Below are 24,835 nucleotides of genomic sequence, written 5' to 3'. Positions count from 1 at the left end.
TGACACCGTTGCAAAGCTGACTGTGTGCTGAAGATGCCCAGCACATGCTTTCCCTCCTGGCTCTTCGGCTCTGGGAGCAGAGGCCAGACGTTCGTGCTCTAATCGCTGTGCTCCTGGGCAGCTGAGAGCAAACTCCAGAGAGGGTGCATTCAAATGCACTTTTAGGCATGAAACCGAGGAGCAACAGCACTGATGTTGACACCATTGCAAAGCTGACTGTGTGCTGAAGATTCCAGCACATGCTTTCCCTCCTGGCTCTTCAGCTCTGGGAGCAGAGGCCAGACTTTCATGCTCTACTAACTGTGCTCCTGGGCAGCAAAGAGCAACCACCAAAGAAGTTGCATTCAAATGGACTTTTAGGTATGAAACAAAGGAGCGACAGCAATGATGGAGGCACCGTTGCAAAGCTGAGTGTGTGCTGAAGATGCCCAGCACATGCTTTCCCTCCTGGCTCTGGGAGCAGAGGCCAAACGTTCGTGCTCTACTCACTGTGCTGCTGGGCAGCCAAGAGCAAGCTTCGGAGAGGTTGCATTCAAATGGTCTTTTAGGTATGAAACCGAGGAGCGACAGCAATGATGGTGGCACCGTTGCAAAGTTGACTGTGTGCTGAAGATGCCCAGCACATGCTTTCCCTCCTTGCTCTTCTGCTGTGGGAGCAGAAGCCAGACGTTTGTGCTCTTCTCACTGTGCTCCTAAGCAGACGAGAGCAAGCTCCAGAGTGTTTGTATGGAAATGGACTTTTAGGTATGAAACCGAGGAGTGACAGCAATGATGGGGGCACAGTTGCAAAGCTGACTGTATGCTGAATATGCCCAGAGCATGCATTCCCTCCTGGCTCTTCGGCTCTGGGAGCAGAGGCCAGACGTTCGTGCTCTACTTGCTGTGCTGCTGGGCAGCCAAGAGCAACCACCAGAGAAGTTGCATTCAAATGAACTTTTAGGTATGAAACCGAGGAGCGACAGCAATGATGGTGACAGCGTTGCAAAGTTGACTCTGTGCTGAAGGTGCCCAGCACATGCTTTCCCTCCTGGCTCTTTGGCTGTGGGAGCAGAGGCCAGACATTCGTGCTCTGATTGCTATTCTCCTGGGCAGCCGAGAGCAAGCTCCGGAGAGGTTCTATGCAAATGGACTTTTAGGTATGAAAGTGAAGAGTGACAGCAATGATGGGGGCACAGTTGCAAAGCTGACTGTATGCTGAATATGCCCAGGACTTGCATTCCCTCCTGGCTCTTCGGCTCTGGGAGCAGAGGCCAGACGTTCATGCTCTGCTCACTGTGCTGCTGGGCAGCCAAGAGCAACCACCAGAGAAGTTGGATTCAAATGGACTTCTAGGTATGAAAGTGAGGAGCGACAGCAATGATGCTGGCACCGTTGCAAAGCTGAGTGTGTGCTGAAGATTCTGAGCACCAGCTTTTCCTCCTGGCTCTTCTGCTCTGGGAGCAGAGGCCAAACACTCGTGCTCTACTTGCTGTGCTGCTGGGCAGCCAAGAGCAAACACCTGAGAATTTGGATTCAAATGGACTTCTGGGTATGAAAGTGAGGAGTGACAGCAATGATGGAGGCACCCTTGCAAAGCTGACTGTGTGCTGAATATGCCCAGCACATGCTTTCCTTTGAATTGTGACCTCTTCCAAATTGGGGAAAGAGTTGGTAATCCTAAGGTGATTTCTTTAGCTGGACTGTCCACGGATAAGTGGGTAGTCTAAGTTCCATCACTTGCTGCCCAAACAAAATGTCCCATGCTACGCACCATAGAATATTTACAGTCTACATTGTCAATTGGGACCTGTATCACTTTTCCTCCAGTTCCCAGTCCTCGACATGCACATCCTGCCATTAAAGCAACTTTAACTGGAGGTATTGTGATTTCCTCGGGGTCAGAGTCGCAATCTAAAATTTTGGTACAATTCCACCAAGGAACATTTTTGATAACATCTCGACTAACTCTGTTTATGGACAGCAAATTATTGATGTTTATGTTTCCTGTCACATTTTGCTTTCCTGTCCCTCTAAGGCACCAAAATGTGTTTCCAATATATATTGAAATTTCTGCAAAATGCTCATTGACCAAGCCATGTCCCAATTTTTTTTTAAACCATTTGTTTTTTCACATTCCCATACTTTTTCTTGTTTGTTTATCTTCTTCCCTTTATTATAGACACACTTTCCCCACTCGTCTCTTACAGAGGTAAACTGAGCATTTTGGTACATTTCACATACTGATTTTAATATCAGAATTTCAGGATCTCCAAAGACACCTTCTTCCTGATATTCTATCACTGTTATATTTCTCGTTACCTCTTTTTCCTGACAAGTGGTTGTTCCGTTAATTTCTGAAAGTGAAAACGGTATTACTCCCCATTCAATCGGTTCTCCAGCTGCTTTGGGTATCAGCAAACATGCTGTTATTCTACTTGTGTTTTTCATTTTTGCGAAATCCTAAATCAGACCTATCATTAGGTTTTCCTCAGGATTTCGGCGATATGATTGGATTATCTGTGTCGAATTCACTGATCTTTTAGTTCTTTTTCCCATAACTTCGATTTTGCTGTGGCTAATTGCAGATCCAGTCCTATGGAACCTTACCTTTATAAGCGTTGGTCCCATCGGAATGGTTTCCGTGAACTTGCAGGTCAGAATGGCATCTTGTTTTAAGTTTTGTCAAACCATTTTTCTGAGAAATTCCTGGGATAGGACTAAATGTCAATTGTGTTAATGACCAAATGACAATCAAAGTTTTGTAACAAAACCCAGACATCTTATTTACATTTCAGCTTCAGTTTCGTAGGGCCTAGTATCTGTGTTTCCCAGACTTTTGGAACTCTTTTTACCCGCGTATAATGTATCCAAGAATCCACCCCTTCTACCTTTACTGCAGTGAACATTATTAATAGTACTTGATGAGGTCCGTCCCACCGTTCTTTTAATGGTTCCTCATTCCAATTTCGGATGTATACTTGATCTCCTGGCTGAATGTCATGCACTGGATTTTCCAAGGACAATGGCCTGTTCCACACCAGGGTGCTTCTCAGTCTGGTTAGGGTTTTACCTAGAGATAGCACATAATTGTAAACATCCTGATTCCCTTTAATGTGGGTATTGGGATTAGGTTCTGGTGCCTCATATGGTTTTCCATAGAGGATTTCATAGGGGATTACTGACATTCCACTTCTAGGTTTTATTCTGATTCGCAACAAGGCTATGGGCAGTGCCTGTGGCCACTTTATTTTGGCCTCTTGGCATATTTTACTGATTTGCCTTTTTATTGTCTGATTCACCTTTTCCACCTGCCTACTAGATTGAGGTCTCCAGGGAGTATGTAGATCCATGATATTCCTAGTAGTTTACTTACCTCCTGTACTATTGTTGTGATAAAGTGTGGGCCTCTGTCTGATGATATTCCTAAAGGAACACCAAATCGTGGAATAATTTCTCGGAGTAACCACTTTACTGTCTCTTTTGCCTGATTGGTGCGACAGGGAAGGGCCTCTGGCCATCCAGAAAAGTTGTCAACCCCTACTAATAAGTATTTGTACCCTTGTGTCTTTGGTAATTCCACAAAATCAATTTGCCAATAATCTCTTGGTTCCATCCCTACTCTGATCCTTCCCATTTCAACTTGTTTCCTTATTATTGGGTTATTTTTCAAACAAATTTCACATTTTGACCCTACTGATTTTGCCGTGGCTAACATCTGTGTGGAAATTATTCCTCGCTTTAAATAAGTCACCAATGCTTCTGCACCCCAATGACATTTTTGATGTTCGATCTGTAGAATTTTTCGCATTATAGCTGGTGGCACTATTATTTGTCCAGTTACTGTTGTATACCATTCTTCAGAATTCTTTTGAGCCTTTAAGAGTCCTGCCAATCTCTCATCTTCCTTTGAATAGTTTGGATCTTGTGAGATAGGTATGGAGTGGGCTTACCTTGAAAGGTATCAGTGCCATCATATTCCATACCTTCCGGGCCACCTGTCGAGCTGTCCGGTCTGCCAATGTATTTCCTTAAGATATCTTTGAAGTTCCTCCTTGATGCGCTTTGCAATGCATGATGGCCACCTGTTTAGGCTTTTGCACAGCAATTATTAATTCCAAAATTTCTTTTTGATATTTTATATTAGTCCCTTGAGAAGATAGAAGCCCTCGTTCTTTCCATAATGCTCCATGCATATGTACTACGCCGAACGCATACTTTGAATCTGTCCAGATATTTACCTTTTTGTTGTTACTCAGTTCCAGTGCTCTCATAAGAGCTATGAGTTCAGCCCGTTGTGCTGATTTTCCAGGAAGTAGCGCTTTTGCTTCAATTATCTTTTGCTGTGTTGTTACAGCATATCCTGCATATTGTGTTCCATTTTCCACAAAGCTGCTACCATCTGTGAAAAGTTCCCAGTCAGGTTGTTCAAGAGGTTCATCCTTTAAATCTGTTCTAGTTGCATGTGTATGCTCGATGACCTCTATACAGTTGTGTTCAAGCGTCCCTTCTTCTAGGTCCATTCCTAGAAAGGCTGTTGGGTTTAACAGGTTAGTAGTCTTTAAGCTTACATCATCTTGTTCTGTTAAAATTACCTGATATTTCATCATCCTGCTAGGGGATAACCAGTACCCCCCTTTTTGTTCCAAGACGATTGTCACCATATGTGGCACAAACACTTCCATGTGTTTTCCCAAAGTCAGTTTTCTGGCCTCCTGTATTAAAACAATAGTCGCTGCTACTGCTCTCAAACATGCAGGCCATCCCGTGCTTACCGGGTCCAGCTGTTTTGAGAAATATCCTACTGGTCTCTTCCAGCTCCCAAGTTTCTGAATTAACACTCCCAACGCTAATCTCTGTCTCTCATGGACGAATAACTGAAAGTCCTTTGTCAGATCTGGGAGTCCCAAAGCCGGAGATTTCATTAACGCCTCTTTCAGTTTCTTAAAGGCCTCTTTCTGTGGTTTGTTCCAAACAAAACCAAGTGATTTTTTTGGGCCTCATACAGGGGTTTAGCAATGAGTCCATAGTCCATTATCCATACTCTGCACCACCCTGCCATACCCAAAAATGTTCTTAACTCATGTAGGTTGCACGGTTCTGGAATGGCACAAATTGCCTCTATGCGATCTATTCCCAGCTTTCACTGCCCTTGTGAAATTTCACATCCTAAGTACAACACAGTCGTGCATGCAGTTTGCACATTTTCTTTTGAGTCCTTATACCCGTTCAGGCCTAGTTGGTTCAAGATTTCAATAGTCACCTTTATGCATAACGATTTTTGTTCTGTTGCAATAAAGATGTCATCTATGTATTGCAATAAGAGATATTGTGATCTCGGTACCTGTACCTTTCCTTGAGTGGTCCATGCCTCCAGTTCCTTAGCCAATTGGTTTCCAAATAGGGTCGGACTGTTCTTGAATCCCTGTGGAAGTCTGGTCCTTGTCAATTGTGTTTTCCGTCCATTCTGTGGATTTTCCCATTCAAATGCAAACAGTTTCCTGCTACTTTTGTCAAGGGGAATGCAGAAGAAGGCATCCTTTAAATCAATTACTGTAAACCATTTATATTTTTCCTTCACAGATGTTAGCAATGTATAAGGGTTTGCCACCACCGGGTGGATGTCTTTTGTTATTTCATTTATTGCCCTCAGATCCTGTACTAAACTATATTCACCATTTGGTTTTCTTACTGAAAAAAATTGGAGTGTTATATTCTGATTCACATTCTTCCAAAATTCGATATTTTAAAAATTTCTCAATTGTTTTTAAAATCCCATATCTTGCTTCTAGCTTCAGTGGATATTGTTTAATTCTTACTGGCCTAACCCCATCCTTTAGCTCCACTATTACTGGTTGAGTTGCTTTTGATTTTCCCAGGATTTCTGTTTCCCAAACTACCGGTATTACAGCCTCTTCTACCTCCTTTGGGATTTGAGCAATAGGTTTTTTCTTTAAGAACCAAAATCTGCCCTGCTTTTGATTCAGGGATTTGCACTATTAATTCACCATTCTCAAAAATGATCATTGCATCCAATTTGGCCAATAAGTCCCATCCTAAAAGGGGAATGGGGCATTCAGCTACATATAGAAATTCATGTGTTAATTCCTTCCCTCTAAATCGCAGATCTAGGGGCTGCAAGAATGGCCGTATTTCCTCCTTCCCTGTGGCTCCCACAATTGTCATAGTTCTTTCCCCTAACCTCCCGTGTAAATCATTTAAAACTGAATAGGTAGCCCCTGTGTCTATTAAAACTTCACTTCTTTTTCTCCCAATTGGATTTTGAGTTTTCATAATCATTTTCATTACATGGGCTACTTATCAGGGTTTTCTCTATATGTTCCTGCTGATTGTTTCCAGATGACTAAATCTCCAGGCAAGAAGGGTACCTTAACATACACCGGGCCCTCAGCTCCCACCCCCTGTCTTAAAGGCACCAGCACTGCTTTAGGTACCTGGATTCACATTTTTCCTTCCCAATTTCCCCTCCAGCGAGTTCTGTGTGAAACCAGAGTAGCGGGGAGGGTTACCCTCTGATCTTCCCTACGCTGGCAACTTCCCATGCTTTCAAGATCACTATCACTCTCTTCCTCACTGTCATCTTCTCCCCCCCCTTCCTCCATTCGAAGCCGGTGGGGCTGATGGGGTCACTACTAAATACAGACTTTCAATGTCCCTCTGGTGTTGTAAACTATTGTCTACAGCAAGGCATTGCATATACCTTTTTGGTAACACATCCCTTATACTGTTGATTAGCATTTACCTTCACATCCATTATTCCACAGGATTTTATTATTTATTTTTTATTTTTTTGCCACTCATCATTATTTCTTAAAGCAAAGAACAGATAAACATATGGTACCTCATCCCATTTTCCTTCCCTTTTACAAAACAACATCAGCTGCAATATAGTATTGTACTGCAGAGTCCCATTTTCAGGCCACTTTTCCTGATCCCCTAGTTCATACTGTGTCCACCAAACATTACAATAATCAATCAATTTACTTTTCCGCATACTTTGCCCAAATCCCCCTTCCTTCCAATGGCTTAGCAGACAGCCTAGTGGAGAGGACTTGGGAATCGGCGGCATCTTGTGAGTACAAAGGAGTTTCCTTTTGTACCACAAATCCTAAGGAAAACAGGTTTCCTTTACACCACTAAGTTACAACACTTATTTAAACCAATGCTGTTCCTGCAGCATAAATACCAATACCGAACCACGTTTGCCGACCCTGCAGAGCTGTCGCTACTGTCTAACGGACGGCACCTAGGCTTTTACCCCGAGAGCTCTCTAGCCCCAACCAAGCGCAGCTTTCGCCACGTCTAACAGGCAGGCTTTACTACTAGCCCAGCCACACACACAGCTTTTTGCTGCGTGTAACAGGCAGGCTTTTACCAGACCTTTACCAAAGGTCAACACCATACATTTACTAGAAATAGGTACCATAACCCAGATCAAAAACACCTTTCTTACTGTATCAGAGGTCCGTCGTGAGCAGCGGAGGTCAGTCGCGGCTGATGGCTCCCCGAGAATCTCTCGGTGCCGGCTGGAGCAGGATCGAAACGCGATCCGCCTCAGCAATGCCCACGAGGTCCCATCTGGGTCGCCAAAATGTTAGTGCCGAGACAAACACATAACCACCGGGATGGTTATATGATGTGCTTTATTGAGGCGCCGGGAACCAGGGGTACGCACCCAAATCTGGTTCCGACTCCCATCACATCGCGTTCGCAATTTATACACTAAAAATTTTGTAATACGTATTCAACAGAGATTACATCATTGACTAATACATATGAATCAAGGATTGCTACATCAGTCTATTACGACATCAGCCTCCTTTGCGCTTGCGCAGCCCCCTCTGGTGGTCGCCCTGATGAAGTAAGGAGTCTTCCTCAGGTTGTCCTCTTCACCTTTTCTCTACTTGGCTAGGTCCCAATCGTCTTGTGGACGTTAGCATTCTCTTATCTTCACCAGGATGCTTCTGGTATGCCCTTTTTGGCTATCTTAAACTTAGGTTCTGCTTGGGTAGAGTTTTACAATACATACACCCATACTCCCCTCACCATATGCAGTTATGTTAGCTCTTGCTACCAAGACTACCATTGTAACATTTAGTTAGAGTAACTATGATACAAAACGGCAAAGTTACAACATCTTCTAATATACAAAGCCTCACTATTGATTTATAAATTTCTCAGATATAATCATTTTACTATTTTATATGATTATTTTATTGTAAAAACTTCACCCTCTCTAACACCCCCAGGGGCCTGTTTTGGGCACCCAGGGGGTACCTTTTCTCATCATCTCCTATGAGTTCGGGACACCAAAGACTCCCCCAGAAGCTGACTTTAACTCCCCCCACGCCTTTTCCCACTCTTATGTTGGAAGAAGGACAAGCTGTGGCCAAATCCAACCATTATAAGCCACCAGTGTCGTTCCCCTTCTAATAAATGTCACTTCTTGTGGCATCCCCTTGCTCCTTCCTGGTCTTTGGCATGGCTTTGAATGTCCCCACTGCTGCGTCACCCCCTTCCATGTCGTCGTGTCGTTCCCCCCCCCCCCCCCCCCCCCAATTCCTCATCCATATGGGAAAAGCATTGCCTCCACAGTGGGAGCTCCACAACAGCCCCACCAGCTTGAGGGGTGGGGCTTGGGGTGCCCCAGAGCTCCCCAGGACATGGAGCTGTTGGAGCGAGTCCAGAGGAGGCCACGGAGCTGCTGCGAGGGCTGGAGCCGATCTGCTCTGGCTTCAGGCTGAGACAGCTGTGCTGGGGCAGCCTAGAGAAGGGCTTTGGACAAGGGATGGGGGCACAGGACAAGGGGGAATGGCTTCAACCTGCCAGAGGGGAGACGGAGATGGAACATTGGGAAGAACGCTGCTTCCATCCCAGCTCATTGCGGGATTCGACGTCCTGCGGTCGGGCGCTAGGGCCCAGCGGAGCGGGGTGGGCGGAGCCGAAGCGAGGCTGGGTCCGACCTGATTGAAGCCCGCGGCGCCCCCCGAGGCTGGTGCATGACGGGAAAGCCGGACCTGAGTGAAACCTGCGCGTTGATTCCGTCGCATCCCGCTTCTACAGAAACCGGCCGGAATTGCCCCCAAACCCACCCAAAGTGCCCCAAACACAGCCAAAACCAGCTTGAATTGCCCCCAAAGAGCAAAAACCAACCCACATTGACCCCGAACTGCCCCCGTGTTCCCAATGTCCCTAAAAGCAGCCAGAAAGGCCCCAAACCCACCCCAAGCACCCCCTAACCTACCCAAATTGCCCTCAAAAAGCCTGAAATACCCCAAAAGGAGCTGAAAGTGTCCCAGAATAGCCCAAAACAGACTGGAATGCCCCGAAACTGCACAAAACCCCACCCAAATTGCCTCAAATCAGCTCAAATGACTCCAAAAGTTGCCTTAATTGTCCTAAGACAGCCCCCAAATAGCCCCAAATTCCCCAAAGCAGCTCCAAATATCCCCAAACTGCAGGAATTACCTCCTATTTTGCACAAACAGCCCAAATTGGCCCAAACTCAGCTCCAAACCTTCCAGAAAAGCCCCCAAACCACCTTGTAATGCTCCCAAACTCCCCAAATTACCCCCAAACCACCAGATCCCAAAGGGCAAACATCCATGCCCTGCTCCTAAGCCTAAGGAGCCAGGACAGAAAGCTGGTGCTGGGAATCACCTACACATGGTGAGCTCTGGAATGGTGCCACCACCGTGGTAATCCACCCTGGCTTTGCCACCTACACCTCATGCTGTGAACACCCCATGGCAGCACCCTGGGGACACCCCCAGCACTACAACAGCCCCGTGGCCCCTCAAGACCCCCGGAAGAGGCAGGCATGGGTCCAAGCAGGTTTACTGGGGTTCCCCCACGGGGTCCCTAAAGGTTGCTGAATGGGACACCCTCGGGGGCCTTCTTCTCCATGGCTGCCTGAGCTGCAGTGACCACATCCTGGCTCTGCAGCATTCCCATGTTCCAGGTGGCCTGCGGATGGGATGGAGACAAGAGGGGGCACCCTTGGGAATGAGACACCCTTGGGAACGGGGACAGGATGCCCTTGGGGACAGGAATGGGATGCCAATGGCAAGGGGGACAGGGACAGGACACCCTCGGGAACAGGACACCTTTAGGAATGGCATGCCAATGGGGACAGGACACCCTCAGGCATGGGAACAATGGGGACAGGAGACCCGTGGAGATGAAGATGGGACGTGGGATGGCAACAGCGCTGAGCTGGGGCTGTTGTGGTTGCCCGGGGCTGACGCCAACCCATGGAGGGGTGACCCATCCCCACAGGGGTAACCCATCCTCCTCACCATGTAGCGCAGGCTCTCGGGCACAGAGTGGTCCCGGGCGTACAGCAGGTTCTCTTTGGTGCCCTGCACAGCCACGGGGCTACGGGCAGCGATGGCCTCGGCCACTGCTATGGCCGCCTGCACCACAGAGCCCTTGTCCGGGAACACGCGGCTGCACGGGGGGGGACACATCGGGACATGGAGGACACTGAGGGACACCCAGGGGACACCCAGGGGCCAGCCTGGGGCTGCAGTACCTCACCAGCCCACAGCTCTGCGCCTCGGGGGCCATCATCTTGCGGGCGGTGAAGGCCAGTTCGTTGACCAGGCTTGTTGGGAAGGAAAAGGGCTTGTGAGGTGACGGGGGGGAACTCTTCTCTTGGTGTCCCCACGTCCCCCCACTTTGGTGTCCCCACAACTCACCTCTGGCTGCCCACAATCTTGGGGAGACGCTGCAGGGTGCCCACGTCGGCTGCCAAGCCAATGTCCACCTCCTGCAGGGATGGAGATGGGAGGGGCCATGTGAAGGGACACAGAAGGGGCCACAGGGGCATCTGAGGGGTCTTGGGGACACCCAAGGAACCACCAAGAGACCTGATGGGCCTATTGTCCACCACTGGGGCCCCACAAACCCACCTTCACCTGGAACCAGGCATCCTGGCTGCAGTACCGGATGTCACAGGCACAGATGAGGTCGACTCCTGGCACGAAGCAGCCCATGAGTCGGTGTCACAGAGGGATCCCATTGTCCCCCCATCCCACCCCAACTGACCTGCACCGACGCAGGCGCCGTGCACAGCCACGATCACCGGCTTGGGGCACTGTGGGACACACATGGGTGACAGGGGGACACCCCCAGATCCATCCAACCATCATCCAGCCACCATCCCTCCCTCCTTGCCACCTTTTCCAGCACAGAGAAGCTCTCCTGGAAGGCGCAGATTTTCCTCCGCAGGTTCCAGGCCTTCCTGGCCGGGTCGTCACCCTCCACCATCAGGAGCTCACTGCCCATCTCCACCAGGTCAATCCCTGTTGGGGACACAGGCTCACCCCCAGGAGCTGGGAACAGATACCCCACAGCTCCCCCCAAGGGGGAAGACGCCACCAAACGCCCCCTAGATGAGGTCAGGGAACCCTCAACCCCCCCCTCATCACAGGGCACTATCAAGCCCCCCCCCCCCCCCAAAGAGAGCCAAAGGCCTCACCAGCAGTGAAAACCTTCCCTGCCCCGGAGATAACCACAGCGCGGCAGGAGGAGTCCTGGCCGATGGCATGGAAGCATTCCACCATCTCCCTATGGAAATGGGACCATGGTGGGAATGGCACCGGGCCCCCCCCAACAGCTCCCAGCCCCCCCAGGCCCCGCGAGCACCTCCAGAAGGCACCGTTCATGGCGTTCCTCTTGTCGGGGCGGTGGAGCTGCACATGCAGGACATGCTCCCGCTCCGACCTCACCTGCAGCGTCTCAAACCCGCGGCGCAGCCGCTCCTGGGCCCCCGCCTCGGTCGCCATGAGCCGGTGTGGCCCTCGCAGCCCCCCCAGCGCTGCACAGGCCCGAATCAGCGCCAGCACTGGGGAGAGCCTGGGGGGGTACCGGGGAGGGACCAGGACCCATGGGTAAAGGACTGGGCAAAGTCTCAAACCTGCTAGAAAAGCACTGGGAGACCCTGTGAGATGAACTGGAAGCCACTGGAACAGGCCTGGGGCAGCGAGGCCTAGTTAATCATCATCCCAGCATGGGCAATGGTCAAGGCAATGGGGGGGGGGGGTGGGGGGGGGGCGGAGGGGTGGGAAATTGAAGGGTTAGGAGGTCTGGGGGAAGCCATAAGGGGGTCTGGGGAGCCTAACGGGGTCCTGGGAGGGGTCTAGAGGGGTTGGGGGACCCTGGGGGGGGGTATAGGGGCAGGTTACAGAAGGGTTGGGGGGTATGGGGGCTAAAGGAGGGCCTGGACGGGTCACAGGAGGGTTGGGGAAGGCACTCTGGTGTCAAGGTCAGTGTGAAGGTCACGGGGGGGGTCACACGAGGCCGGAGGTGTCCCATGGGGTGAGTTGGGGGGGGCATTTAAGGTCAGGCCTCCGACTCACGCGTACCCCGCAGCAGGCGCAGTCCCACCACCGCCATCAGTCCTCCAACGGGGCCGGAGCAGCGAGACGGGAGGGAGAAGCGCCGGCCGTTTCTGGTCACGTGACGGCAAGCATCCCCTCCTTCTCATTAGCGAGACCGATGTGTTCTATTACTGCCCCCTACCGACGCATCTGGAGACCTCCAAGCCCATACTCTGCATAGCCACCCCAAAACGCACCTTGAATTGCCCAAAATGCCCCCAAATCACCGTAGAAATGGGGGGTAGGGGGGCGACCCCCGCCTCCCGCCCCGAGGCACAGGTTGTTTTCCAAACGAGTTTATTGAAGGGGAATGGGGGAGCACACAAACAGCCTTAAAAATGGGGGGGAAGAGGTCAGGGGGTGGAAAAAGGGAAGATCAGCCTTAAAAAAACAAGGGGGGGGAAGGGGGGGGGAGAGACCCCCCCCCGAGGGGATGGGGGGGTCCTGGGGGTGTTGCGGGCACCCCCCGCTGTTGACATCCTAGTTAGGAGGCGTGCTGGGCAGTGGAGAAGCAGAGCTTGAGCGTGTAGGGGTACGGCCCATCTGTGTGGGGGAGAGAACAGGGGGTTAATGGGGATTGGGGGGAAGGGAGGGGGTTTGAGGTGTATTTGGGGGGGGCTGAGGGGCACTCACTGGGGTTCTTCATCTGGAAGTGGTTGAGGAAGCCGAGGGTCTCGAGGGCGTCGCTCTTGGAGTCCCACTCCAGCAGCCCTGAGGAGCTGCGCTCGCCTGGAAAAGAGGGGGGGCCTAGCTCAGTGACCCCGCCATGGCCTGCAGCTCCCCGGCCTGCCCCCCCCGCCCCCTCATACTCACTCTTCCCCGAGAAGACCTTGACTGAGGAGGGGCGCTTCACACCCAGCTCATCGCAGATCTGGGGAGGGAGAAGAGGAGAAAGGTGAGGAGGAAGAACAAGGGAGGAGGAGAGGGGAAAAGGGGAGAGAAGGGAAAGGAAATGAAGAAAAACAGGGAAGGGAAAAGAAGGAAAGGAAGACAATGAAGAGGAATACAAGAAGGAGAACAAGAACCAAGACAGGAGGAAAAGAGAAGGACAAGGAAGGGAAGAAAAAGAATGGAGGAATAGAGGACAGGGAAGAGAACAAACTGGAGAAGAAAAGGAAGGAGAGGAGGAAAAGAACAAGGAAGAGGAGCAAAAGAAACTGCAGAAGAAAAGGAAGAGGAGGAAAAGAGAAGGCCAAGAAGCAAGAAGAAGGATGAGGAAGAGACGAAAAACAGAGAATGAAGAACTCCTGCAAAGGCAGAAGGAAGAGAAGAAAGAGGAAGAAGAGGAAAAGGAGACCACACCTCATAGAAGTTGTCCTCAGTGACCTCGAGGGGTGCATTGAAGAAGTGCAGGACGTTGCTGGGGTGCTGGATGCGGTTCTTGGCCGCCTGCTCTGGGGTGGAGAAGCGGTTGTTGCGGGAGCCACTGAAGTCCTTGTAGCTGCAGGAGCCGTCCTCCAGCCCGTAGGACTGCCCAGGCATGATGGCCTGCTGCTTGGAGACACTGCCAGGGGTGGGAGGGGGCACGGGGAGGTCAGCATGGCACTGGGGGGGGGTACCACGAGCCACCCACCCCAACACCTACCATACGTTGAGCTTCTGCCCAAACATGAAGTTGTTGTTGAGGTGGGTAATGGCCCTGTCCACGGCATAGCCATCGGCCATCTCCACCATGGCTGCTCCTGGCTTGCTCTTCATGAACTTCACCTGCAAAGGGATGGGGCGCATCAGAAACACCCCCTCGAGACCCCAAACCCCCCGTGGGAGACCCCCAAAACCTCCAAGGCCCCCCCCACTGACCTTCTCAACGTTGCCGTAGAGGCAGAAGATGTTGAACACGCGGTCGCAATTCATCTTGGACTGGTCCAAGCCATAGACCATGAGGACGGGGCTGTCGGCGTGGGGCCCATACTCCGGTGGCGGGGGTGGGGGTGGGGGGTGCCCATACTGGGGACCATAGCGGCTGGGTCCTCGTCGGTGCCCCCCAACTGGAGGGCCCATCCTTCTGCCTTCATAGTGGGGTGGTGGGGGCCCGTAGCCTTCATCGTGGTAGTGCCCATGGTAGCCACCATGGGGTCCTCCTGCACAGGGAGGAGGTTGGAAATCCCCAGCCCCACCTCTATGGCTCCTCTTTCACAGGGAGGACGTTGGAGCACCCTTGACACCACCTCTGTGGGGTCACCCTGCAAAAGTAGGTTTGAGCCCCTACACGTACCATATTCCGCAGGGTGATCCCCAAGGAGTGGGGGCTGCCGTTGGCGCTTGTTGGGGTTTCCTCCTTGGTCTCCTGTGGGGAGAAGAAGAGGTTATGGGGGGATCTGAGGATGACAGGGGCCCCAGCACCGCTCCCAAAGGTGCTGCGGACCCCCCCTCCAGCCATCAACAGCCCCAGGGTGGCTTTCGCGGATCCCCCCCATCTCCAACCAGTGGGGATGGAGAGTGAGGGGGGCCCATACTGGGAGCTGCCCCCCTCCCCAACACCACCATCACCCCCCCGAGGAGCTGTTCCCATCTCCCCCCTCCCCCAAGCTGCCCTATGGAAATGGGGGTCCAGCGAGGCCCCATTGGGATACTGCTCATTAATAGACAATTAAGGTACAGAAAGGAGAATAAAGGACATGAATTACTGCTAATTAAGTCATTAAAGTGGCAAAAACACCTCCCGACCCCCCCGAAACAAGTGGGGGTTCAGGCAGCAAAGCAACAGCAGAACCAGCTTCAAGGAGCCAGCACGGCCCAAGGCATCGACCACGACCACGGCACCGATCCAGTTGCTCTTCTTGTTCCCTTCCCGCTTCCGTAGAGCTTTATTCCCAGTTGGATACAAAGCTTGGGGAAAGGGGGGGGTTGGGGGGCTACTTACAGCATAGAGGGGGGGGGTTACAATAGTACAAGGTCCAGTTTTGGCACATGGAATGATCTCGCTGTCTTTCTCTTACCCTTGGACGCTTCAAGAGTTAGGACAGTTGGGAAAGATGGGCGTCCCACCAAACAAACACTGCGACCCTGCATCACATGGTTTCAGAGTCACAAACACAGGTCCAAAGGCACCAAACCCGCCACAATTCCACTTTAAAAAAGAGAAAAAAACACTCTTTTTTCTTAGCAAAAAAACGTTAAGTCTCGCTGCTGGTTTGTTTGCTCCTCAGGAGGTACCAAAGGAGGCCACAAAGGGGTGGTGAGAAGTGTGTCCCTCCATTCCTGCCACTGTGTGGTGCGTCGGGCTCTGTGGAGCTCTGTCCCATGTGCGTGTCTCCTCTGAGCATGGACAATGTGTCTCGGCTCGAGCCAGACCCAGCTCCAGCCTCCTACGGGCTTGTGTGTGATGTTTTTGGGTTGAGTTTTGCCTTAAGCTGGGATTTGGGTTGGGGCTAGTTTTGGTGTTCTCCGCTTGGCGCTGATGTGGTGGCACTTGGCTGCAGGAGAGTCCTTGGATGGTGGTTGTGTCCTTGCAATGAGCTCATGGTGCTGCTTGGGGTGGTTTTTTTTTTGCTGGCTGCTGCGTGTTTCCTCCACTTTGGTTTTGTTCCTACACTTGTGTGGTGTGAGCAGGAGGAGGAGGAAGGTGGAGGAAGGAATGTGCGGAAGAAGGTGACGCCCGCTCGGGTTTTCCGCTGGTGTACGTGCAAAAGGACTGCTCGGAGCTGGGAAAGGCCACGTTATGGCATCCCACCACCCAGCCCAAGAGCCCCCCCCCAGCTCCACACACCCTACACAACACGAAGAGGGAGGGGAAGCTGCCCCTCATGACCCTCCTTCAAGCACTCTTCCAAAAGCGGTCGGCGAATCCCAATCCCACCATCCTGAACATCCCACCCCAAGTCCCCAACCCACCCCAGTCCCCCCGTCAAAGGCACCCAACGCTCACACCCCAGCTTCAGAACACAAACAGGGGTTCTTCTCCTTCCCATCACCCCCCAAAAAGCACTGACCCAACGTGGAGGCCACCAACAGCCAACCCAGCATGGAGGCATCAACTCCAAAGGGGACTATCCAGGGGCATGGGGGTCTTTTCCCACCCCTTCCATAAGATCAAGGGAGCTGGTGTCTCCCTTCTGATTCTACAGGGGCTGGGAATGCCCATAACGAAGGCAAGAACATTCCCAACTCACCCCATAACTCCACTTTAGGTAATTCCAGTTGGGAACATGAAGCCCACAAAGACTCAGGGAGTAGGGCAGACACAAGGAAGCAAAAGCACTTCCCACCCGCATCCCCCCCAGCCTCACAAAACCCCTTCAACCCCACATATTGGCAGTGCAGATGCAACCCCCCCTGACGTCCATCACCAAGGAATGCACAGAACGAACCCAGAAGACACAGAAACACCTCCCCACAGCCGCCGCCGCGCAGTTTTCCACCTCCATTCACCCCCTCCCCGGCGAGCCCGGGGCCAGCTCTGGATGTAGGGATGGGCCATGAGGTGTGGTGGGTTGTGGTGCCCGAATGTAGGTGCACAAGGGGCTTCACTGGCCATTACCTTGTCCGCTGAGGTTGGGGTTGGTGTAGTCCCAGGTGTCTTGGTCATTCTTGAACACGTTGAGGCGCGTGGGCTGCAGGAGATGGAGGAAGTGGGGATGAAGCAGTGTCCGGGGGGTGCTGTCCCCCCCTCAACGGGTACAGTGTCCCCCCCAATGGGTACAGTGTGCCCCCACGTGGGAGCTTGTCATCGGGGGGTCAGCTCTTACCTTGGCATACTCGATTTTCAGGGTACAACACCCCGAGTAGATGTCGGCGCCGTTGAGGGACGCTTTGGCGCGTTGGGCGCTCTGCACCGAGTCAAACGTGGAGGGGAGGGTTAAGGAGGTTTGTGGCCACCAAAGAGGGTTTCAGGTTTCGTTATCTGGGATCTCTGACTGCTCTCAGAGCCAGAGCCAAAGCAACCCCCAGCCGGTAAAGGCAGCCCCGAGGCAGCTCCAGAGCCCCTGGAGCACGGAAGGATATTCCACCATGGCCTGGACACCGTTTTTTCTGAAGATAACAATTCTCTGCACAGGACCACAGGGGTTACAGATGGTGTAGAGCACGTCCTGGGAGGGGGGACAGGGGAGGAGGTGTGAGGAACCTGGGTGAGGCACCATGGGAGCCCCTCCAAAGCAGCAGAGAGCATGGAACGGTTTGGGTTGGAAGGGGTTGAAAATCATCTAGATCCAACCCACCAGGTTGCTCCAAGCCCCGTCCAACCTGGCCTTGAACCAAACCTTCTCCATTCAACCCATCCCAGTGTCACCCCACCCTCAGAGGGAAGAACTTCCTCCCAGTATCCCATCCAACTCCTTCCCCTTCCAGCTGGAAGCTGTTTCTCCTCATCCTCTCCATCCCTTGTCCCAAGCCCCTCTCCAGGTTTCCTGCAGCCTTTTTAGGCACTGAAGCTGCTCTAAGGTCTCTCCTTAAGGAGCCTTCTCTTCTCCAGGCTGACCCAGCCCTGCTGCTCCAGCTCCTGACCATCGCCACGGCCCCACTCCACCAGCTCCACATCTGCCTTTGTGTTGGTACCCCCAAGGCCCTCCAAGGCATCACCCACCGTCGTGATGGAGTAGATGGGGTTGAGGATGGTGAAGAGCAGCACATTGTTGACACCCCGAGAATCATCCGTGTCTCCGGGGCGGGAGATCTTCTGGCTGGTGGAGTAGTTGACAAAGGCTGGGTGCCCGGCAATGTAGATCTGGTTGTCGGCAGCGTAGTTGACAGCATTGCAAGCGCCAAGAATGTCCTCAAACTCCACCAGGGCTTGTCTCTTCTTGGGCATCACCACCACGTAGCTGGGACAGGGAGCACAACCATTGGATCCCCACTGCCACCATCACCACCAAACACAGCACTGGCGGTGGCTCCTCACCTGATGGGCCCGAACTCCTGTAGGGCCTCCACCAGATCAGCCTCCACGACGCCGTCGATCAGGCCCCTGATGTGCACCACCGGGGACGCCGGGGTCTTGTGGGGGTCATCGTAGTTCTCCTGCTAGGAACCGAGGCATTGGCTCAGCAGAACCCAGCGGCACGGCCCGAAGGGAGGAGCCAGACCCTCTCTGCGCCCACCACCGCGGCCTCAGCTCCCGGCTGGGTGCATCACACGGGCCGGTTTGGACCCTGAGGTGACCTCAGGGCACATCTAGTCCCTCCCGGCCCCCCCCCCCGCCCCCATTTTTCACCCCTTGAGCCCCATTCTACTTCTCCTCGCCCCGTTTTCCACCTCCTCGTCCCCGTTTTACCTCCTCCCCGCCCCATTCTACCCCTCCTGGCCCCGTTTAACACCACCCCCCCCACCCCGTTTTACGCTCCTGACCCCGTTAACCCCACCCCCCCCCCCCCCCCCGTTCTACGCTCCTGGCCCTGTTTTACAGCCCCCCTCGATCTCCTTCTACTCCCCAGGCACCGTTTTACCTCCCAGGGCCGCTTTACCCCTCCCAAGCGCCCCCCGCCGCCTCTCACCGCTCCAGCGGCGCCGGGCCCTCCGCCAGCCCCCCCCGGCCCGCCAGGCCCGTGCGGCGGCGGCTCCGCGTTCTCGGTCTTCTGGCGCTTGGGAGCTCGGCCGCCATCGCCGTAGTAGCGGCCGGAGCCGCCGCCGCCGCCCGCCGCCATCTTCCCCATGTCGGCACCGCGGCCGCTGCCCTCAGCGCTCTGCGGGCCCCGCCACCGCCGCCGCGACATGGCGCCTCTGTCCGCCGCGCCGCCTCCGCCACGCCCCTATTGGCCCGCCCCACCGCCAGTCAAGGCGGGACTCTCATCCCATTGGCTCTGCTCCGCTGTCGGCCCCGCTCTCCGCCGCCATTGGGCTCGTCGACCGGACGAGCCCGCGCTGATTCGCCCGCGTGTCTGCCAGGCAACTGAACTGCCGCCTTCTATTGGCTGGAAGGGGCCCCTGTCCGCCCGCCCACCGAGCTGATTGGGTATAGGCGCTGCCTGTCCATGCGGCGCTCCACCCGTCGCCCCACCCGTCTTCAAAGAGCAGCAATCAGGCTCCGCCCCCGCCCGACGCCTCTTCCAGGCTATTGGTCAGAGCCAACGCAAATCAACTCCCTTGGCTCTGATTGGCTCCTTTTATGCCCCTTTCAACCCCTTCAGCCTCTCCCCTCGCCCATTGGCCAACTCACCTGCCTATCAACTCTCGCTTCTGCCACTCCAGGCTGTAATTGGCCTCCTCTCTTCAGCTTTCACTTCGGATTGGCAGATGCATGTTGGCGCTGGCCCCACCTACCGCACTCAACTAGGGTAGCCGCCCCCCCCAAACGGTTACAGATACCCGAAAATGGGTATGGCCACCCCTAAAACGGGTACAGACACCCCAAAACCGGGTACGGACACCCCAAAATGGGTATGGACACCCCAAAACCGGGTACGAACACTCCAAAATGGGTATGGACACCCCAAAACCGGGTACGAACACTCCAAAATGGGTACAGACACCCCAACACCGGGTATGAACACCCCCGGACATAGCCAAAAGGTAAGAATAAGGTTTTATTGCACAAAAACCAGGAAAAGGAACAACACCCCCCCCGGTTCCCATCCGAATGGACCCTTCTATCGCAGTCACCCCCATGCACTGGGACACCCACGCACACACACTGGGGGGGCCCAAACCCCCCATTCACTCCCCCAGACTCCCAAAAAGGCAACAGCCAGTGCTGAGAAGCCCCCATTTAATGCCACAGCCCCACTGGGTCAATGGGGGGGGGTCTCAGTGCCCCCCCCAGATGGTGGGGGGGGGTCCTGGCTGCCCCCCACAGCCTTGCCTTTGCCCCCCTGGATGGCTTTGGCATCGATGGCAGCATGTTCCTTCCTCACCAGCTCCTCCAGCTCCTTCTGTGGGGGAAAGACACAGCGAGTGAATGGGGGTGCAGAGGTGGGGGGCTCCCCAAATTAACGGAGGGGGGTCCCGCAGATCGCTATGGGGGGGTAAGTACCTTCCATCCCAGCAGCTCTGCCAGTTCCAGGCACCCCTTGTCGCACTCTCCCAGCCAAGCCACGTCCCTGTGGGGGGTGCAGGCAAAGGGGAATCCCCAAAACATGCTGGGGTGGGGGGACAACCCCCCCACGAACCTCCCAAGCGCCCCTTACCTATAAGCCTTGTCTGAATCAAAGTCCATGCCGCAGCCAAAGCCCATGAGGGACATAAGAGGGTCACTCTGGTGGGGAACACCACATAAAATGGGGGGTACACAATAGCTCTTGCCTCCCCAGAGTGCCCCAAACCCTATCTACACCCCCCCCAATTTTAGCAGCCCCCCCCCCCCCCCCAGTTTCTCACCTGCCCGGTCTTTTCCTTGTTGATGAGGAGCCGGGGGGTGTTGGTGGGGACCCTGTGGTGGGGACAAGAAATGGTTATGGGGAGGCTCGAAGGGGTTGAAAGGGGTTGGAGGAGGTTAAAGGAGATCTGGGGGGGTCTGAGAGCATTAATGGTGGGGTTTGGAGGGTCTGGGGGTCCCCAACCTGCTGACGAGGGAGGCGAAGGGCTGGACCTGCAGTGAGGTGCCCATGATGATGAGCAGATCAACCTGCTGGAAGTCCTGGGGGGGAAAAGGGGGTGTCAGAAAGGGGGGGGGGGGCACTGGGGTGTCCCCCCCTCAAATCAAAATCCAGGTCATGGGGAGGGGGGGCTCCAGGACCACCCAAATTCACCGACTGCAGGAGGGTGAAGAAGCGCGAGGGGAGGCTCTCTCCGAAGAACACAATGTCTGCGGGGGGGGGGGGGGGGGGGAGACAGGAGGTCAGCAGAGGTTTGGGGGGCCCTAAGGACTGGGGGGGAGTATCAGGGTTGGGGGATCCCCCCCAGCTCACCGGGTTTCACCAGGCCCTGGCACTGCTCACATTTGGGCACCAGCGAGGAGAAGATGCGCTCTGCAAGAAGTGGGGGCATGGGGGGCCATGGGGGGATGTGGAGGGCATGGAGGGACATGAGGGGGCACGAGAGCTCCAGGGGCACATAGAGGGGTCAGAGGAATATGGGGGCACACAGGAGGAGCACAGAAAAACTTGGGCGGGTCAAGGGAGGACCCAAAGGTACATGTGAGGGGGGGGTGTTGCAGCTCTTAGTAGGATCCATTCCTATGTCCACCCCCCATCCAGACCCAGCCCCACGTCCCCCCTCTCACATCCCCCCCATGCCATCCCCCATCGCACCCCTCATCCAGGGCAGCCCGTACTGGCGCCGGCAGCCCGGGCGCAGGCAGTGGGAGGTGAAGAAGGAGCCGTGAGCCTCCACGAGCCGCTCGGGCTCCAGCCCCGCCACCCGCTCCAGTGTGTCAATGTTCTGGGGAGGGCACAGCAGGAAAAGGGGGGGGGGTCAGGGGACCCCGAGGGCCCGCCTCGGCACCCCTCAGTCCCATTGGGAACCACACTGGGCCGTCCCACCTGTGTGTAGCAGCGCAGCAGCAGCCCCTTGTCCTGCAGCAGGCGCATGAAGTAATGGCACAGCGTGGGCTGAGAGGAAGGGCAAGGAGGGTCAGGGGGGGCCCAAAGGTTTGGGGGGGCCCTGGAGAAGGGGAACCCTGAGGCACAAGGCAGAGGTTACCTTGAATTGCCCAGGGTAGAGCTCCCGCGCCAGAGCAAAGAAAGGCTCAGGGTGCTCCTAAGGAGGAGAAGAGGCAGCGTTGGTGGGGCCCCGAGGGCCCCCGCACACACCTGAGAGGCGGCGCTAGGCAGGGGGTTACCTTGAAGAAGCTGATCTCGAAGATGGCCTCGGGGTAGGGGAGGTCGTAGCTCTGCAGGTTCGAGTAAAGGCCGGTGCCAGGCGAGCGGAAGTCGGGGATCCCAGCGGCTGCGGGGGGGGGTTGTGTCAGGGACCCCTCCTCCATGCTGGGACCCCCCCAAAGCCGCCCCCCGCAGCGCACTCACACGTGGAGATCCCGGCGCCCACCATGCACACCACGTTCTTGCCTGGGGGGAGGAAATGGGGGCAGATAAAGGGGACCGCAGCGCTGGTGACCCTGCAATGGACCCCAACAGACCTTGGCCCCACGGGGACCCCCAACCCCCCGAGACCCCTTTAAACCCCCCCAAAATCCCTCCCGCGACCCATTCAGACACCACCAACACCCCCCCACCCCCCCCCCCGTACATCTCTCGCTCTGCAGGAAGCGGCTCACTCCCTCCAGCGTCAGCTCCTCCAGCACCTTCTCGGGCTTCTCCCCGCCCAGCCCCAGCGTCCGGGACAGGAGGCTCCGCAGCAGCTCCACTGCGGGAGCGGGTCCGGGTCAGGCCCCGGGAACCCACCCCCGGTGTGCGGGGAGCAGGACCCCCCCGGCCCCCCCCCCACTCACTATCAGAGTCCCCCGAAGCGCCCAGCTCGGGGTCGGAGCCCTGCGGGACAGCGCGGGGGGACTCAGCGGACACCGGCGGCGGGGAGGGCCCTGCGAGGGCCGCAGCGGGAACAGACCCGGACCCTACCGGTGACTCCGCGTCCCGCTCGGCCTCGTCCCCAAGGCCCCGCCACTGGCGCTGCCCCCCCCCGGTACCGTCCGCTTCCGCCATAGGGAGCGGCCGCGCTCCCCGCCACTCCTCCCGGCGTGCACCGCGCGGGCAGCGCTGATTGGCTGAGAGCTGCGCTATCTTCCTTGCAGCCACTCCTCCCGGCGTGCACCGCGCGGGCAGCGCTGATTGGCTGAGAGCTCCGCCATTGTCCTTAGAGCCACGCCTCCGCTGATTGGCCGGGACCACCGGAAGTGCTGCGCGAACTACGGGTCACGGCAAGGCCCGTCGGGGGATTCCCGGCGCCGGCGGCGGCTCCTCGATGGCGGCTCCCGCCTGAGGCGGCCCGGCCCGGCCCCGATGGCGGCCGCGGAGGCGCCACCGCCCCCGGGCGATGTGAAGCGGGCGGAGGCCGAGGAGTGGTGCGACAGCGGCCTGGGCTCGCTGGGCGAGGGGGCGCTGGGGCCGCTGCCCGCCAGCCCCGGGCCCGACGAGACCGCGGAGGCCGCGCCCCCCAGCGCGGAGCCCGGTGCTTGGCTCCGGCACGTCCTGGGCTTCCTCACGGAGGACGGAGACACGTGAGTGCGGGAGGGGCTCTGGAACACCCACGCCGGGTCCCTCGCACGCACCCGGGGCTTAACGGGGACCCCCCCATCGTGTCCCGCCCCCAGGGCGCTGCACTTGGCCGTTATCCACGAGCACGAGGCGTTCCTGGACTCCATCCTGCAGCACACGGCGGGCACGGAGTACCTGGACCTGCAGAACGACCTGGGGCAGGTGCGGGGGGGATGGAAAGAAGGGGTCGTACCAGGGCGGGTTTCCCCCCGTTGCGGCCCTTCCTGACAGGGTCTCTGTGCCTGCAGACCGCGCTGCACCTCGCTGTCATCCTGGGCCTGGAGAGCTTCGTGCGGAAGCTGCGTGCGGCCGGCGCGGGGCTGGGGACGCAGGAGCGCGGGGGGCACACGGCGCTGCACCTCGCCTGCCGCGAGGGGCACCCGGCCTGTGCCCGCCTCTTGCTCAGTGGGCACCACCCCTGCACCGAGCCCGAGGCGAGGGCTCAGCTTGACAGCGTCAACTACGACGGTGCGGGATGGGGCTGGGATGAGGTCGGGATGGGGTCTGGAGTGGGGCTACCCGCAGTGACAGCATCCCCCGGAACCCGTCCCTGTGCAGGTTACACCCCACTGCACATCGCAGTGCTGCGCAAGGATGTGGAGATGGTGGAGCTGCTGCTGAGCGCCGGCGCCGACCTCAACAAACCGGTGAGAGCCAGAGCGAGGGGGGGGGGGGAGCAAAGCCCTGGGGATCCTTTAACCCCCCCCAACCTCTGCTTGTGCCCCCCTCCCCCCCAAAGGAGCCTAGCTGTGGCCGCAGCCCCCTGCACTTGGCGGTGGAAGCGCAGAGCCCGGAGGTGGCTGAGGTCCTGCTCCGTGCCGGAGCTGACCCCAGCGCCCGCATGTACGTGGGGTACACAGCACTGTACAGCGCCCGGCACCGGCCCGACCCCCGCCTGGCACCCCTGCTGCGGCGCTTTGGGGCACAGGACCCCTCCAGCGACGAGGATGGGGACAGCAGCGATGTGAGTGCCCCAAAACACCGAGTTTCCACCCCAAAACGCCTCTCTCCCTCATCCCAAATGATTCTTTCCCCAAAATAATGCCTATTTTAGCCTCCAAACCCCTTCTTTCCCCCTCCCAAGTCCTGGGGGGGTGCTGAGCTCTGGGTGTCATCCCCCCTCAAGGAGGAAGATGAAGATGAGGAGAAAGAGGAATACGACGACATCGTCATCAACAGTGGTCTCTGCATGGACTGAGCCCCCCCCAAGTCTCCCCCTATTTATCTGGAGGCTCCTGCTCTGGCTGCCTGGACTTTAGGGGAGCTTCCCCCCAAAAAGGACCCCTGCAATATCCCCCCCCCCCCCCCCCCCCGGTGGTAGCGATACAGAATTTATATGAATTGTACAATAAAAAGAACCTTCGGCCTCTTCATAGCCCCCCCCTTCTTCCTCCTCCCCACATCAGCTGGGGGGGTCCCAACCCCTGGGAC

At 55.8% G+C, this 24,835-nt stretch overlaps 4 protein-coding genes across 4 annotated transcripts; 1 reads left to right on the top strand and 3 right to left on the bottom strand.

The window, feature by feature from the left end:
* Positions 1-9,818: 9,818 nt before the first annotated feature.
* Positions 9,819-12,500, bottom strand: ECH1 (enoyl-CoA hydratase 1). Its single transcript, XM_061444430.1, has 10 exons — positions 12,366-12,500; positions 11,647-11,818; positions 11,480-11,568; positions 11,179-11,303; positions 11,047-11,095; positions 10,911-10,975; positions 10,698-10,768; positions 10,532-10,603; positions 10,296-10,446; positions 9,819-9,963 (listed from the first exon to the last, which is right to left on the bottom strand). Exons 1-10 carry the CDS (start codon positions 12,394-12,396, stop codon positions 9,859-9,861), a joined length of 930 nt encoding a protein of 309 aa, XP_061300414.1. The 5' UTR covers positions 12,397-12,500; the 3' UTR covers positions 9,819-9,858.
* Positions 12,501-12,807: 307 nt separating this feature from the next.
* On the bottom strand, positions 12,808-19,068 carry HNRNPL (heterogeneous nuclear ribonucleoprotein L). Its single transcript, XM_061444429.1, has 13 exons — positions 18,812-19,068; positions 18,220-18,338; positions 17,905-18,142; positions 17,325-17,410; positions 17,069-17,165; positions 16,861-16,933; positions 14,596-14,667; positions 14,181-14,461; positions 13,966-14,087; positions 13,683-13,884; positions 13,194-13,251; positions 13,014-13,109; positions 12,808-12,923 (listed from the first exon to the last, which is right to left on the bottom strand). Exons 1-13 carry the CDS (start codon positions 19,028-19,030, stop codon positions 12,865-12,867), a joined length of 1,722 nt encoding a protein of 573 aa, XP_061300413.1. The 5' UTR covers positions 19,031-19,068; the 3' UTR covers positions 12,808-12,864.
* A 937-nt stretch (positions 19,069-20,005) lies between these two features.
* SIRT2 (sirtuin 2) lies at positions 20,006-22,724 on the bottom strand. The gene is made up of 14 exons (XM_061444431.1): positions 22,642-22,724; positions 22,440-22,556; positions 22,217-22,258; positions 22,033-22,139; positions 21,894-21,950; positions 21,734-21,802; positions 21,503-21,632; positions 21,161-21,220; positions 21,002-21,057; positions 20,813-20,889; positions 20,631-20,682; positions 20,441-20,508; positions 20,287-20,353; positions 20,006-20,185 (listed from the first exon to the last, which is right to left on the bottom strand). Coding segments are annotated over exons 1-14 (1,044 nt in total). The 5' UTR covers positions 22,643-22,724; the 3' UTR covers positions 20,006-20,044.
* Positions 22,725-23,104: 380 nt separating this feature from the next.
* On the top strand, positions 23,105-24,670 carry NFKBIB (NFKB inhibitor beta). The gene is made up of 6 exons (XM_061444426.1): positions 23,105-23,367; positions 23,461-23,566; positions 23,653-23,872; positions 23,963-24,051; positions 24,144-24,368; positions 24,531-24,670. The coding sequence occupies exons 1-6, from the start codon at positions 23,150-23,152 to the stop codon at positions 24,600-24,602; spliced, it is 930 nt and encodes a 309-aa protein (XP_061300410.1). The 5' UTR covers positions 23,105-23,149; the 3' UTR covers positions 24,603-24,670.
* The last annotated feature ends 165 nt before the right edge of the window (positions 24,671-24,835 follow it).

This window comes from Pezoporus flaviventris, unplaced genomic scaffold (assembly GCF_033815535.1).
Source record: "Pezoporus flaviventris isolate CSIRO_AGI_PZ_B2104156 unplaced genomic scaffold, CSIRO_AGI_Pfla_v1 ptg000870l, whole genome shotgun sequence".
Lineage (NCBI taxonomy): Eukaryota > Metazoa > Chordata > Aves > Psittaciformes > Psittacidae > Pezoporus > Pezoporus flaviventris.
The sequence above is the reverse complement of the archived record's forward strand: the minus strand, read 5'-3'. Positions and strand labels throughout refer to the sequence as shown.

Excerpts from the sequence above, each read along its gene's own strand:
- HNRNPL (XM_061444429.1), bottom strand. The coding sequence starts at position 19,030 with ATGTCGCGGCGGCGGTGGCGGGGCCCGCAGAGCGCTGAGGGCAGCGGC. Across the intron at positions 18,339-18,811 it reads GGCCCGGCGCCGCTGGAGCG|GAGAACTACGATGACCCCCA; the intron begins GTGAGAGGCGGC and ends GGTTCCTAGCAG. Across the intron at positions 17,411-17,904 it reads CCATCTACTCCATCACGACG|GACGTGCTCTACACCATCTG; the intron begins GTGGGTGATGCC and ends CCCCCCTCCCAG.
- NFKBIB (XM_061444426.1), top strand. The coding sequence starts at position 23,150 with ATGGCGGCCGCGGAGGCGCCACCGCCCCCGGGCGATGTGAAGCGGGCG. Across the intron at positions 24,052-24,143 it reads GCGCCGACCTCAACAAACCG|GAGCCTAGCTGTGGCCGCAG; the intron begins GTGAGAGCCAGA and ends TCCCCCCCAAAG. Across the intron at positions 24,369-24,530 it reads AGGATGGGGACAGCAGCGAT|GAGGAAGATGAAGATGAGGA; the intron begins GTGAGTGCCCCA and ends TCCCCCCTCAAG.
- ECH1 (XM_061444430.1), bottom strand. The coding sequence starts at position 12,396 with ATGGCGGTGGTGGGACTGCGCCTGCTGCGGG. Across the intron at positions 11,096-11,178 it reads GCTTCTCTGTGCTGGAAAAG|TGCCCCAAGCCGGTGATCGT; the intron begins GTGGCAAGGAGG and ends TGTGTCCCACAG. Across the intron at positions 9,964-10,295 it reads CCGAGAGCCTGCGCTACATG|GCCACCTGGAACATGGGAAT; the intron begins GTGAGGAGGATG and ends TCCCATCCGCAG.
- SIRT2 (XM_061444431.1), bottom strand. Across the intron at positions 21,221-21,502 it reads CGGGCTGCCCTGGATGAGGG|AGCGCATCTTCTCCTCGCTG; the intron begins GTGCGATGGGGG and ends CACTTCTTGCAG. Across the intron at positions 20,186-20,286 it reads CAGAGCTGCTGGGATGGAAG|AAGGAGCTGGAGGAGCTGGT; the intron begins GTACTTACCCCC and ends TTTCCCCCACAG.